The sequence below is a fragment of the Bremia lactucae genome, linkage group LG4 (assembly GCF_004359215.1).
Source record: "Bremia lactucae strain SF5 linkage group LG4, whole genome shotgun sequence".
In the NCBI taxonomy this organism is placed as follows: domain Eukaryota; phylum Oomycota; class Peronosporomycetes; order Peronosporales; family Peronosporaceae; genus Bremia; species Bremia lactucae.
The window spans coordinates 5274969-5288151 of NC_090613.1; the positions used below are offsets into that span (position 1 = coordinate 5274969).

A 13183-nucleotide genomic window follows, 5' to 3' on the forward strand; every position below is an offset into this window, starting at 1 on the left:
TACTTAACGAGAGGCACCACTCACATCTAAAGCAGTGTGAAGTGGACTTGTACTGAAACAGTACAAGTCGCAGTGCCCCGTTACACTTAGTGCTGTCATAGCATCGACTTTGCTAAACACTGTAAGAATGCGAAGCTTGACATGCATTATGCTTCAAAATTTGCACAAGGTGATTCTTATGTTAAAGCAATCGTGATAATGCATTGGATAACGCGGAATTTGGCAAGGTGATCAGAAAGTCTTCGAGCAAAGACAGTTACGACCACTGACGCTGGACGATTTGCTGCGTATTTGAGAATTGACGAGGCCAAAAATGTAAGATTTTTTGAGTTTAAAATTAATAAAGTGCTTGCTAAACATTTTTGTGGTCCTCGCGAAGATTCGTCTTTAAAATGATTAACAAACTAAATTCTTTATTCGTAGTAATTTATTCAAACTTAATCAAATCGAACATTTATCTTGTTTACCCTAATCTGTTTTGACCACTGCTATATGTAACCCCCCCGCGATGTAAAGCCAATCATAACGCGTAAAAATATGAATGCACCCCCGTTCCACTTATTTCTGCTGAGTCGGGCTCAAAATTAATGTTTTTAACATTAGAATTTATTAAGTCAGACATTCCAATGTCTAGGGCACTGGCAGACTCATTCAATGATCCGCGCCAATAGCGCTTTTGTTGCCTAGCGAAGGTGGGTTCATGACTCTCCAAAACTTTGCTAGGAACATTGCGCGTGGCGCCTAAGGTCTTAGACCTCCAATCGATCCATGGCTTATGGTGTTCTAACCAGGCTATACCAAGGATGAGATTATATCTCGCAACCAAATCAAGGACGAGACAGCGTTCCATACTGTCAAAGTCCAAAAACTTTATACCTAAGTTCAATGGAACTTTGGGAACAGTGACACGAGTCCCAGTCGCTAAGCGAACAGTGATTGTATCACGTTCATGCGCTCTAAGAGCCTCAACGTATTGTTGACTTCCTTCAAGGGAGAGGCGTCAAGCATAATTGCAAGACGCTTCTGAGTCAATTAAAATTGACCACGGCTTGTCAAAGCCCTTTACAGTCGCTTGAGCGACTAGCAATCCAGGCTTGTTTTCTCGCCCCGTGCCATTGAGCAGCGAGCTAATTGGGGCTAGGTTATGTTAAGTACAATCTTTTGCTCAATTCGGTTCAGATTTAGATTATCACCTCCTTGAGCTTCAACAGAGCCTAAGTCTTCCCCAGTAGGGCGCCCCGCACGTATTGGGTATCGACGTTTTCCCGCACCGTACCAGATCTCTGGTAGAGGTCGGAGTTGGAGCTCTATCGAGCTTTACGCGAATTTTGAAGAGGGCAGGCAAGGCGTAAATGTTTCGTGCTTCCGCACATATAACATCTACGGATGGTCTTACGCTATTCCACAGCTTGAAGAGCCTCTTCTTCTTCCTCAGCGAGGCTTAAATTCATAGGATCCGCTCTATTAGACGGAACTCATGTGCTCGAAGAGCTTGTTCGGGAGACAGGCGTGCTAACGCGAGCAGACTTAAAGTCAAACTCAGCGCGTAGCGCTATGGTAACTGCCTCTTCGAACGTAGCCGGATGAGATCGGAACAATTCCGTCCGGGCAACGCCCTCGGAGACCCCTCATAAAGATGGTCACTACAACTGCTTCTTGCACCGGGTCTTGATACATAGATGCAATGAGAGTTCTCAACTCCTGGACAAAGCCCCCTAGGGTTCTTTTACCTGTCGAGTCGCTAGGAGCCGTGCTCGCATGCGAAAAGCCTGATCAGGTGGTGCAAACGCTGGTCATTTGCTGTTTCAGCGAATCTTATGAAGGAAAAGCGTCGTTTATGGACGTGCTGCACGATAATTCCCACTCTATAGCTCTACCTCCAAGTTTGGAAATGGCCATAGCCACCTTTTGCCGTTCTGTTAAGAACAAGGCGGAATCAATGGACATTTCCATCTGCTTAATCCAAAAAGGGAGATTCTCTCCCTTTTTCCCCTCAAATGTTTTCACATTTACAGTTAGAAAGCGAGCCCTCGGCTCTGAGTCAGGTACAGAGATGTACCGGGTTGGCATAGATGCCGCTAAATGGCACATGCTTGATAAAGTTGACCTTGATGGTAAGGAGGCATCCTTGATCATTCCACTCGCAACCATGTTCGGCAACACGTCATTTAAAGCGTGGCCCATTCGCGCATGTAAGTTGAACTTGTTGTTCGAAGTCGCTGAATTGGCAGATCGTTGTGGTGTCCGAAGCCAGTAAAGACCGTCGACGAGATTAGCCGTCGCCACCACTTGCTTGGAGCTTTTTCTTTCGATATTCATTCGAGCTTCGTCAAAGACCACTTGAAAACGTCCACTTTAATGTATCTGCGGAACAGAAAGTAGATACTTGCTCATCTTGGGCGCTATAGCGCATCTTTAATCTCAATTTCGCGTACGTCACCGTTAGGTAGAACTATACGCTCAACAGTTGATCCCACGCCCATAATCGCTGTCTTGTTGCCGTCAGCTACCAAAAGCTCGCCTTGGTCTTGCTCGTCCAGTGATGAAAACTTCGAACTTATCGTAACAGATCCTGTACCTGACCGATCACCTGAAAGTGGAAGTGGACGTGTGACTTGCGGGTATGGCGGTATGGAAGTAGGGGTATGCTTACAAAAAGGGATGAAATAGGGGAGAGTTACGCTTGGAGACAAAATTTTAATATTAAAGGTGTGTCCGTAGCATAAATTTAGTGTGTCCGCAGCGGTTCTCTATTTTATTTATAATCTATTTTAGCGTTTTTAGCTACTGACTTAGTCATGAATTGATGCTGTCACTTTTCGAGAATGGATTATAACGGGTTGTCCATTTCATAAATATTATTACCTATAAGAGAAAAAAAATAGAATTATTGTCGTTCTAAACATTTCCCATGTACCATATACAGTGGTTTTGTAGCGGCAATGTGACAGCTCTACGCAGACTGATTTAATTCTTTAAGCAACCCCGCCTATCGCTGCTAGACGCGCGAAGGGGCGGTGAGCAATGACTCGTTATAAATACTAAAATTAATATATTAAGTCAGTTAAGAAGATTGCAATACGTAGGAACTTAATTATTGTCATACAGTTTTACCTTTTCCCTATATTAAGTCTACCTTAGTATTGACCTTTAGTTGACAAGAATTATCAGCAACTTTTAACCCTTCCTCTCCACATCGTGAACGAGAAGTATTTGCGCTTTTTCCTTCACTGTTAGTGTATGTTAGCTAGTACTGAGTCACTCACTACTAGTGAAAGATGCCTCGCTATACCTAATTGCACTTCATTGTTCGTATAACGACGGCATAGGCACCATTCAAAATTAAAATGCTGGATGAAGAAGGAGAGAGCTTGTGAAGCCCTCACAGAAGGCTCTCACGCAATGCGTGAGAAGTTCATGACCTCGAATTGAAAGCAAATAAAAGTATAAGTTCGGCCGAAGATGGTCCAGCCGTTCGCCCCATGTTGTTTGCTCTACAAAGACACGATCAAAATGCGGCTATCACCAAGTTCACTTGACATTAACTCGACTCGACTCTAAGAAATATCTTGCTTCATCAGCAAGTATCCCAACAGGCATAAATATTGAGAGAAAAATATCTCAACAGTTGGAACTTTTGAGACAGCAGCATTTACGTGCTGCTGGCAGGCCGACGCATTCGCGTCGACCCGAACACTACAACATTGACATCACCAAGTTCATTGTAGTAAAACACGACTCCTTGTTAAGATGGCTCGTCGAATGAGACAATGCCATTGAAGTTCGCCGCATCGATGATGATGCGACGAAACTTACATTTTGCATGTCCAACTTGGCCGGAGGTGCCGAATCTTGGGCCTTAGGGCTCAAGCTTCATGAACCATTGATTTTTGGGTCGTATGAGGTCTTAAGGACTCGGCTTAGGCAAACATCTGAGCCGTCACGGGTAGAATTCAGAATTCGAGCCGTGCTCCTGGATTTGAAGCAGGGCAAGCGTGATCTCCACGCTTATGGCCAACATACACGATACCTAATAAGTTGTATCGTGAGTCACCCAATAGACGAACAAACGCAGGTAACTATGTTTATGGAAGTCTTGCTGACGGTCTCACCTGCTGCGGCTTAAACTTGGGACGCTAGACCAAGCGAACTATAGAGCTTATCGTCCTCCGAGACGACAAGAAAATCGGGTCCAGAACCCATGGACCCCTCGTATGTAGAGAGCGAGAAATTTTGCCCATCAAGTTACAAACGATTGCAAATTTCCACCCGAGGTCGATCGTTAGGAATAGCCGAGGAAGCGGATCCGACGCAGGTGCGAAATCGCGACGTCGCGATTACGGTCGGGTCAGTAGGTGCGGAGCGCCTACTGCTCCAGCAACTTCAAAAGAATTCACAGGCATTTTGATAAAAGTTGGTTTCTCCTCACGAACAATATCGTGTATTACTACCCTAGGTGATGAGGTTAACCACTATAATTATAAATTGTAGTGGCAAATAAATTGCCACTAAACCCCTACTCGATTGGGGGGCGTCGAGCACATTCATTTGACGTTGATTTCTAGAAGATCGCAGACTCAAATTTATTGAGGCGATATCCCTCTAACGATGACAATGCGCCTAGCAAAAGTTAATTTGACGCCAATCTCTAGAAGGTTGAAGACTCAAATATATTGAGCGCGATATCCCTCTAACGAGGATACTAATGCGCCTAGCAACATGCGCATCTGTAAGAGCATAGAAACGCGTATATGGTATTCAATACACGTTCGAGGGTGAACAGTACGACGATGATCTCAGCGTACGAAATTTGGATGACAAATTTGATGTCATTCTTAGATAATCATGGCCCAAACGCACGAGCTATCCATAAACTGGCAGCATCAACCCGTGACAATGCCTGCCTCTCGCTCATCAGATGGTCATCTGATGAACGTATTGTAGCGTCCACGAGCGTGTGGATGCCCTACGAGTGAGTGCGATGGACTTGCTTCTGGTTCGTCGTTTGAACGACTGCGCAAGACCTCACCATCACATTGTAGAGTTACAAACCGACGGCTGTGCACAAGCACAGACAAGTCGAAGTTTGACTACTCGAATAAGTTGTGGTACGAGACAAGGATGTTTGCTACAAAAGCAACAGCAACGAACATGGGAAACGCCTGTCCATAAGAGACAGTTCGAAAAAGTGCTAGATCGACTGTAGAGTCGATCGTACATGATCCCGCCGTGATTGCGCAACCACAGCTAGAGGCAGGTAGAGAGGATACTCTCAAATAATTTTCGTGGGAATAAGTCCCCGAAAACCTGTGGTCAAAGGTACTCAGGTACCTTTGAAATTAATTCGAAAACAGAGACTGAGACAATTAATGTCTTAGTAAACAGTGGATCAAGTATAGACGCTTATACACTTGATCTAATAGCGCCTTCATAGGTTACTTCCGAGATAATTCAATTGCCAACGCTAGAACCGAGGCTGTTCTTGCGTGATCTGCGTAGTGGCAAAGTCAAGTAGATCTGCGTACTTGTCACAGATGACAACTACGTGGCCAATATTCAGTTGGCAATAGTATTTCCTGAGAGCGAACGGATTCTCAGTAGCTCATCGATGGACGAAAGTGTGCTCGATGAGAAGGCTCGGATTAAACTTTATACGTCCCAATCCTGGAGTCTTTGAAGACAAAGCCTGTATATAAAGATTTAATAGAAGGTAAGGATGTCTTCTCTGAATCAGTACCGTGCGAGTTGCCTAAGGACAAGGCACTCGACACGAATTCGACCTAATCCCGGGCTCGAAATACTGTGTCATGAAGCAATGACCATTGCCTCGTGAACAAATTATAGAGATCGACAAATTCTTTGCCGAACGCTTAGCAGCGGGCCATGTGAGGAATCAAATTTCCCACATAGCTCTTCGACCTTCTGTGTGCGTAAAGCAACAGGAGGATGGCGGATAGTGCATGCATTCAATAAACTGAACGCTGCAACCGTACCTTCTCAAACGCCCATACCAGGAAAAGACGTAATCAGTTATGATATGTCAAATGGATCTGATGGATGGATTCTATCACATCCTCATGCGTAAACAAGACATTGCGTTCACAGCAGTAAGCACCCGGAGCGGTATGCTATGGGAGTGGCTTAGGCATGCCACATGGGCTTAGTTATGCCCCTGCGACATTTAACAGATGTGTAACCAATCTGTTGAGATCGGTGCAGGATTTTGCATCGATCTATTTTGTTGATGTCTTCGTTCGTAGCAGAGCCATGAACGAAAAGTCGAATTTTAAGTACATCGTACCCGTGTCCGAAAAGGTCTTACACTTATGCGTAAGCACAAGTTGTATGCAAATCTTAAGAAGTGTATATTCGCTGCAAGCGAAATACCTTCTTGGGTGTACGCTCGGATCCAGAATAAATTAAGGCGATCACGTCTGGCCTGTGCCAGTCATTGTAAAGGGACTTAGAAAGTTTCTCGGCTTAGCGACGTACTTACCTAAGTACTCCCACATTCGTCACTACATATTTTGGTCGGCTTACCGAAGAGAGTAAGACTAGATCATTAACATTAAATGAAAGAATGTTTGCTCATCCATTTTGTCAGATTTCCGTATCTTTCAGTCGACCGCATCCGATAGAATCCTGTACAAACGAACTACATTTCTCCAGCCAGCAGGAATTCTCCTGCTGACTCGGTTTTGTTTTTGTCTTCAGTGCGACCGGTGCGCACTACGGAGATGTCATTCTCCACTTTAGTGAGAGCATTATTGCTCTTAATAATATTATTGTTTTCAGCATATTACTGAGTTTGCCCACATCAACGTTGATTGAATCAACATTAGTATCCTCTGCATTGACTGTTGAGTCAATGCGTGATGAGCAAGATCTAAATTGTTCCTTGCTCAAGCGAGCCCCCCCCTTGGATAATAGTCACTTATAAACAAGGTTATGTGCATGCTTTGTAATAGCATGCACTTAATTGTTGATGGCAAATTCTACCATCCGTAAGAACTTGCTCCAATTCGTACAAGAGTGGACGTATCCGCGAAGTATCTCTTCGTGGATAAGATTTGCATGTTCTGTCTGACCATCTATTTCAGGATTGTCAGAAGCTGACATTTTCAACTATGTGCCGTGTGATTTGAACACAGATTGCCAAAATGCCGTCGTGAAGCTGGGGTCTCGATCTGAGACCAATTCACGGGATAGCCCATGAAGCCGAAATATCGTGTCAACAAAGACACGAGCATAGCCTTTGCCTGTGGTCGACTCCTGGACTGCAGCAATATGTATTATCTTGCTGAAACGATAAACAAGCACAAGACTGCCATTATTCTTGTGGTCGTCTACGGGAAAATCGAAGACGAAAATCATAGATACGGACTGCCAAAATTCTACCGGAAAAGGCAGAGTATTGTGAGGGAGCAACAGATGAAGCACTAGGCTTCACCCGTTGACAAACTTCGCAAGCGCGTATGTACTTTCAGACGAATTCATACTGGCGTGGCCAGTAGAAGTCGCGGCTTATCGTGATATAAGTTCTCTCACGTCCACGATGCCCACTGATTGGTGCATCGTGACACTCATACATGACGCGTAAACGTAAATCATTATGGGTGGGGATGACGACACGAGGTGCGTCGCCAGCAATGGCTGTGTAATACAGTAACCATTGCGTGTTGTGTATCGATCCGTTAAGAGTGGATACAATTCCGACACCCCTTTTCAGGATTTTTTTTTGGGATGGATTTTTAAGGTAACCCATTAAACCTTCAAGAGCCTTATCTTCTTGATAGGCTCTTTTAACGTCGTCATGTAACATTGACGACGGAACAATTATTGTTGCAACAGTGGGCTTATGCTGACTGTTCAAGACGAATGGTCCTTAAAAGGAATGAGCGGTCTATCTTCCATGAGATAGACCCAAAACTTAGCGAGTGCATATTTCATGGCAAGGAAATCCTTGTCATGCACTGGATAATTTCGCTCAGCTCGCGCCCAGTTCTCTAGCTGCTCGCGAGAAAGACCTTCGACCGTCATCGCAAACTCGCGACGACGGGATCGTTCATGATCAACGTCCTCCCGTAAATGAGGAGGACGTGATCCAAATCACGATGTTGACTCGGGTTCGGCGAATGAGGCGAACCCGATTTTACCTCTCCATTGACGGATTCGAGTGGTGAGAAGCGTTTCCTAGTTGAACGCATCTTGAACCACCGTGGGTAAAGGGGATTCGAACGAGTTACCTCGATCGATGGCGAGGGCATCCACCCTCGTATGATAGCTGCTTTACGATATCTTTAAGCATTGCAGGGATAGGACCGTGATACGAATTAAAGTCTGACGCTAGATAATTGTCGGTATCAATTTATTACGGAAGGTATGTGGACGTATTAGATCTTGGCGACGTTGCAGCAGTTTTCAAAGGTACGAAGAAATTCCTTTGTTTAGTCAAAAGCCACGAATAAAAAAGCTATGTAAATTAAGCTTTAGTTTTACGTATTCGCGACTTAATAAATCTAAGTGATGTGCGTAAGGTACTGCAAGAGCTTCAGTATGGTAGCCCATACCCATAGGGTAATCCGGCTTAAACTCAATGAGTAAGGAAACTAAAGCTCTACCTGACAAGTAGAGCTACCCAGTAGGTCAAGTTGACCTATGGGAAATTAATTTGTGAAGGATGTGGAATGGCCATCTGTTTTGAAACCTACTACTTTAAGGGTGACTAATTAGGGGGCCGGTCCCCGCCCACAATACGTAATTAATTTATATTTACGATTTCTGTGAGTTAGCCGCTCGGTCAACACGTCATGGCGGTGATCAAGGTGACCCGCTTATCTGTAGCTCTTTAAAACAAGCATCTCACATCTTGCATAGCATCAACAATGGAGGAAGATTTTGTACGCTTCGCAACCATTTGAGGACAATTACGTCGACGAGACATTTCTGGAACAGATGCGGACAAACGGTGCCTCTTTCTCATCAGTGCACCATAGCTATGTGACTAAGCAATTCTCATCTTACGTGTTAGCAAACGTGCAAGAGCATGACTACAAAGGCATGGTTCGCTCGGCAGCGACCATTACGCAACAGATCTGCGCTGTTTCGATCTTTTACGTGCGTTGTACAAGCGAAGGAAGCAGAATTTAGCGTGACTGTGGTTAATGCATTGGGATTCGTAGTCAGTTTTTGAGTTTTTCAGACTTGGTGCTATCTCCGCAATGCTGCTGGGTGGTATTGACGTATTTCTGGCAATTTTTGGTTTTGCAGTCTTACGTGCATGCTTCGGCCTTCCGCTGCGTGCGTTCCGTTGTTCGATATTTGTGATCGTGGAGCTAATTACTGCATTTAATATTAATCGGCAGACACATGGAACATCTTAAGCTCGAGCCTACTCTTCTGCGCAACGCTATCGCTTCTCGCGCCCGTCTTGCGGACTCTCACGAGGTCTTACGCAGATGATACAATTTGGGCTTTGGCGGCGTTCCTATGCCTGCTGCATCTAATCACTCACGACTACAACTACATCAATTCGGGCATCGGGTGGTAAGCGGTACCCTTAATAGTTTGCTCAATGTCGAATTTTAGACTAAAGTTCTCCTTTGACATCGTCGTGGGTAACTTCTTGTTGCACTCCAGCTTTAGCGGCACGATCTCACTAAATGCCGCCATTTTTATGGCGGTGATGCTCAGTTCGCGGCTGCAGTCGAACGAGCACGTGTTTGCATTGGTGCTGTTTGCTATCGAAACTTTCGCCATGTCCCCCATGTTCTGGCGCGAAGTGAAGGTTGTCCTATTAATCCATCTGGTTGTTCCTGCTAGCAGGGCGAGAGTCTAACATACATTTACATTACCACAGCGCCACTCGGAGCGCCTGCACCTCATGATCGCAGCCGCGCTGTTTGCGCTCTCTTCAGCGCTTGTTTGGCAACTGTCAGGGCTGGTCAGCGTATTAATAGGTGCCTTTGTGCTCTTTCTCGCTTTCCTGTGCCCGCTCTGGTTCATGCATGTGCAGGAGTCGAAAAGGTACTGTATGTGAAGTCAGTCCGTCTCTGTCGCTGGTTTTTCCGTGTGATGCGCATCCCTAACTGACGCACGATCGTTGTGGACTTTCTGTGTTTTCAATCACAGCGAAATTCTCGGACCCTGGGATATCACCCATATTCAACCTGAGCAATAGATGTCGCTAGTCGGTTAATAGCCTCAGCATTGGAGCGAGGCACTGAGCCGGCCTGCTTCTCAATTAAGGGCATTTGACGTGCTGAAACCATAGCTTCGTCTAGCGCTGCGAGCCACTCATTTTGCATTGACCCCAACGGTCGCTTGCCGTAACTTCAAGCAGCATCGTGGCACGCGTTTCGTTCGCCGCATTTTCCGATAAGAGTGCATGTTAATTTGATCAAAACGTGCCTCTTCGCGCATTACGAGTCACTTGGCTTGGTCTCATATTACATGAAACCACCCGAGACCGTGAGGCCCTTCTCCCCCCTCAGCTGCGAACAAAGCCGGCGAGATTGGCCCCGAAACACAACGAACATTGTTTTCTTAGTGTAACTAATACATCCTGCGAAAGCTTATCTGTGCAGTCCCTTCGCCTGCAAAGGTAAGCAATCGGCTAAGAAAATTCACCCTTCAAATATAAAAGTCTATGGATAAAGGCATCGATTTTCACATTCCAACCGTAGGTTATGAAGTCTATGACAACGGCAGAAAAGTACCAAGTCATGAAAGGTTTGAGGCCGCAACTGTTTCGAACGAATTTAGCTGATCCCAGCGATGTCTTCTTGCCAGCAATGCTATCCTATTGTCGTTGCTTCTATGCGCCCCTTCACGACGTGCAAGAATAGCTTCTCTCAATTCGAGACTGAGGGTTGCCTTGCTTTAACATCTACCAAAAGCAACGACGTCAATACTGCATTACGAGGCAGACAGTTGACGACTGTATTTATACTACATGTAAATAGCGCCAAAGTTTATCAATTTATCCCAATAGAGGGGGCGCAACTGATTCGTTTTCAGAACTTTCCACGAACCCCTGGCCATTCTCTGCACGGTCAAATTTGCAGCGCCACCGTACAGTATATGTACGATATGCAGTATCCGGCAACAAATGCCCGCGACACCCACACGCCATCGTTGCTATGCAGATGGCACCGCTCGGCTATCCAAAGGCATGGCTGCATAATCAGGTGACGGAGAAATTCACCTTTAAAACACCAACGGCCTTTTCCGCTGTCTAGCACTCCGACCAAAACAACCTTAATATGGCTTTCCACATGGTAATGTCGCCCTCGCTGAGTTTGATACCTGTGGTAACTGTAGTAGTTGTTAGGCATCTATGTTTCTTTGCTGCATGTACCGGTACTTGTAACGGGCGGGCCGGGCCCTCTTTCGGTTGGCTTCCATCAATAACTTGAATCTTGTATGCAGTGTCAACGACAACGGGTCGACCCAACGGCGAACCGTGGAAGAACGCTCTCCTTTGTATGGGGGGCTACGATTGGCTTAAAGGTTCAAGCAACGCCGCCATTGGCAAGGCCACGGAGGCTCACAGCTTGGCATAAAAAAGGAAAGATTGCAACGCCTATTCATTTGGAATTTTACCAGAAGCTGTACACGTGCGCAGTTTCCTTGAATAGCTTCCCTTTTTGTCCGGGTTGCGTAAGCTCAGTCCGCCTGCCGCACCTCACCGATCGTTGCCGTCTCATTGTCCCCGTGTATCGTTTGTGTGCGCGTCGTTATATTGCGTGCATCGTCATTGTTCTAGAATCACCACGCACCCTCTGCTTTGTACTACATTAAGGGTTACAATGGCCTCTGCTGTCCTGTTTAAGTGCGCACGATCGCACCCCAAGCTTTTATCATTACAGCACGTTGACGACGCGTTCCTCTCCTGCAGAAGCGACGCGCCAATGACTCCGCTAAGCACCGACCCAACGCTCTTTACTGCTACCGTTTCCCCGCGCGATCCCGCAGCAAAAGTGGCCGCCGGAGCTTCGAGCTTGATTTCCAAGTCCCAATGCAGCCCCATAGTGAACGCCTTCGCCAGTCACCGTTTATGCATCCCATCCTCTGGTTCGAGCGATGACGCGTCTGATGATGAATACGATGACAGTGAAGACGTCCCGTGTACTGCCTCGGGCAAGTCCATGAAGGGAAACACTGGTCGATGGACCGAAGCTGAACATAAACTTTTTTTACAGGGTCTTGAAGCATTTCCATATCGGGCATGGAAGAAAATTGCGACGCTCATTAAGACGCGCACCGTCGTACAGATCCGTACTCATGCTCAGAAGTACTACCAGAAGCTTGAGAAAGAAGAATCCCGTATGAAGGAGCGTGAAGCCCAGGACCGTGCAGCTATCGCTACTGGAGCGGCGCCTCTCTCAATCCCTACGAGCCCTGCTGCGCAGAAGAAGAAAATCAATTTGATGCGCAAGCGCAAATGCTCAATGATTAGCATGGACTCAGTAATTGAGAGTGACTCAATCGTTCTTCCCAGTATTCCCAAGCGCATCGCTCGCGAGCACCTTCTGGCAGGTATGTCTCCGAAGCAGAAAGTGTCTTCAATATCGGGCAACAAGGCATTTCTCAGCAACTCCATGGACTCTCGATTCATGTTTGCACGAAATTTAAAGAGCCATGCCGTCATGCAGCCGCCTCACCAGCTGCCGCTAGATTTTGCCGATGCTGCTGCAGAGGCCATGATCCTCGATTTTGCGGAGGAAAAGGCCTTGTCCGACTACACTCTAGACTGCGTTGATCAGACTCTCGCATCCATTGACAACGAAGACTTGCTGCAACTAACTGAGGAGGAACTAGAGTGGTTTTCGACCTCAAACACGGACCTTAGTACGTCAATCGATGAGACGAAATCTGACGCCATGCAAACGGGAATCGGGCCTCATTCAGGATTTAATTTTGACGCGTTGGACAGCGAAAACTTTGCCCTTAATCTTTGCCTCGACGATGCTGACGACGATTTTGTGTTGGACCCGGAGAAGTTCTTGTCGAGTTACTTTGCTCCAAATGAAATGTCTTGAGTCAGAAGACGATATCGTGGCGGTCATTTGTGCCACAGCTTCCTCGTAGAGCGCCGTCGTTTCTGTCGGCTCATTCGTACTTAACAGTCCATGATAGGCTCTCGAATGCGCATTCTTTGTGATGCTAGTTTAGCGTGAAG

The 13183-nt window shown here is 46.1% G+C and overlaps 3 protein-coding genes across 3 annotated transcripts; 2 read left to right on the plus strand and 1 right to left on the minus strand.

Moving 5' to 3' along the window:
* Positions 1-8810: 8810 nt before the first annotated feature.
* Positions 8811-11135, plus strand: CCR75_000097 (uncharacterized protein; the record flags this gene model as incomplete). Its single annotated transcript, XM_067958205.1, has 7 exons — positions 8811-8825; positions 8878-9117; positions 9183-9312; positions 9366-9543; positions 9589-9832; positions 9860-10026; positions 10132-11135. The coding sequence occupies 7 exons, from the start codon at positions 8811-8813 to the stop codon at positions 10178-10180; spliced, it is 1023 nt and encodes a 340-aa protein (XP_067816270.1). The 3' UTR covers positions 10181-11135.
* On the minus strand, positions 9523-9768 carry CCR75_000098 (uncharacterized protein; the record flags this gene model as incomplete). The annotated part of the gene is made up of 1 exon (XM_067958206.1): positions 9523-9768. The coding sequence occupies one exon, from the start codon at positions 9766-9768 to the stop codon at positions 9523-9525; it is 246 nt and encodes an 81-aa protein (XP_067816598.1).
* A 675-nt stretch (positions 11136-11810) lies between the features above and the next one.
* On the plus strand, positions 11811-13043 carry CCR75_000096 (uncharacterized protein; the record flags this gene model as incomplete). Its single annotated transcript, XM_067958204.1, has 1 exon — positions 11811-13043. The coding sequence occupies one exon, from the start codon at positions 11811-11813 to the stop codon at positions 13041-13043; it is 1233 nt and encodes a 410-aa protein (XP_067816269.1).
* Between the last annotated feature and the right edge of the window lie 140 nt (positions 13044-13183).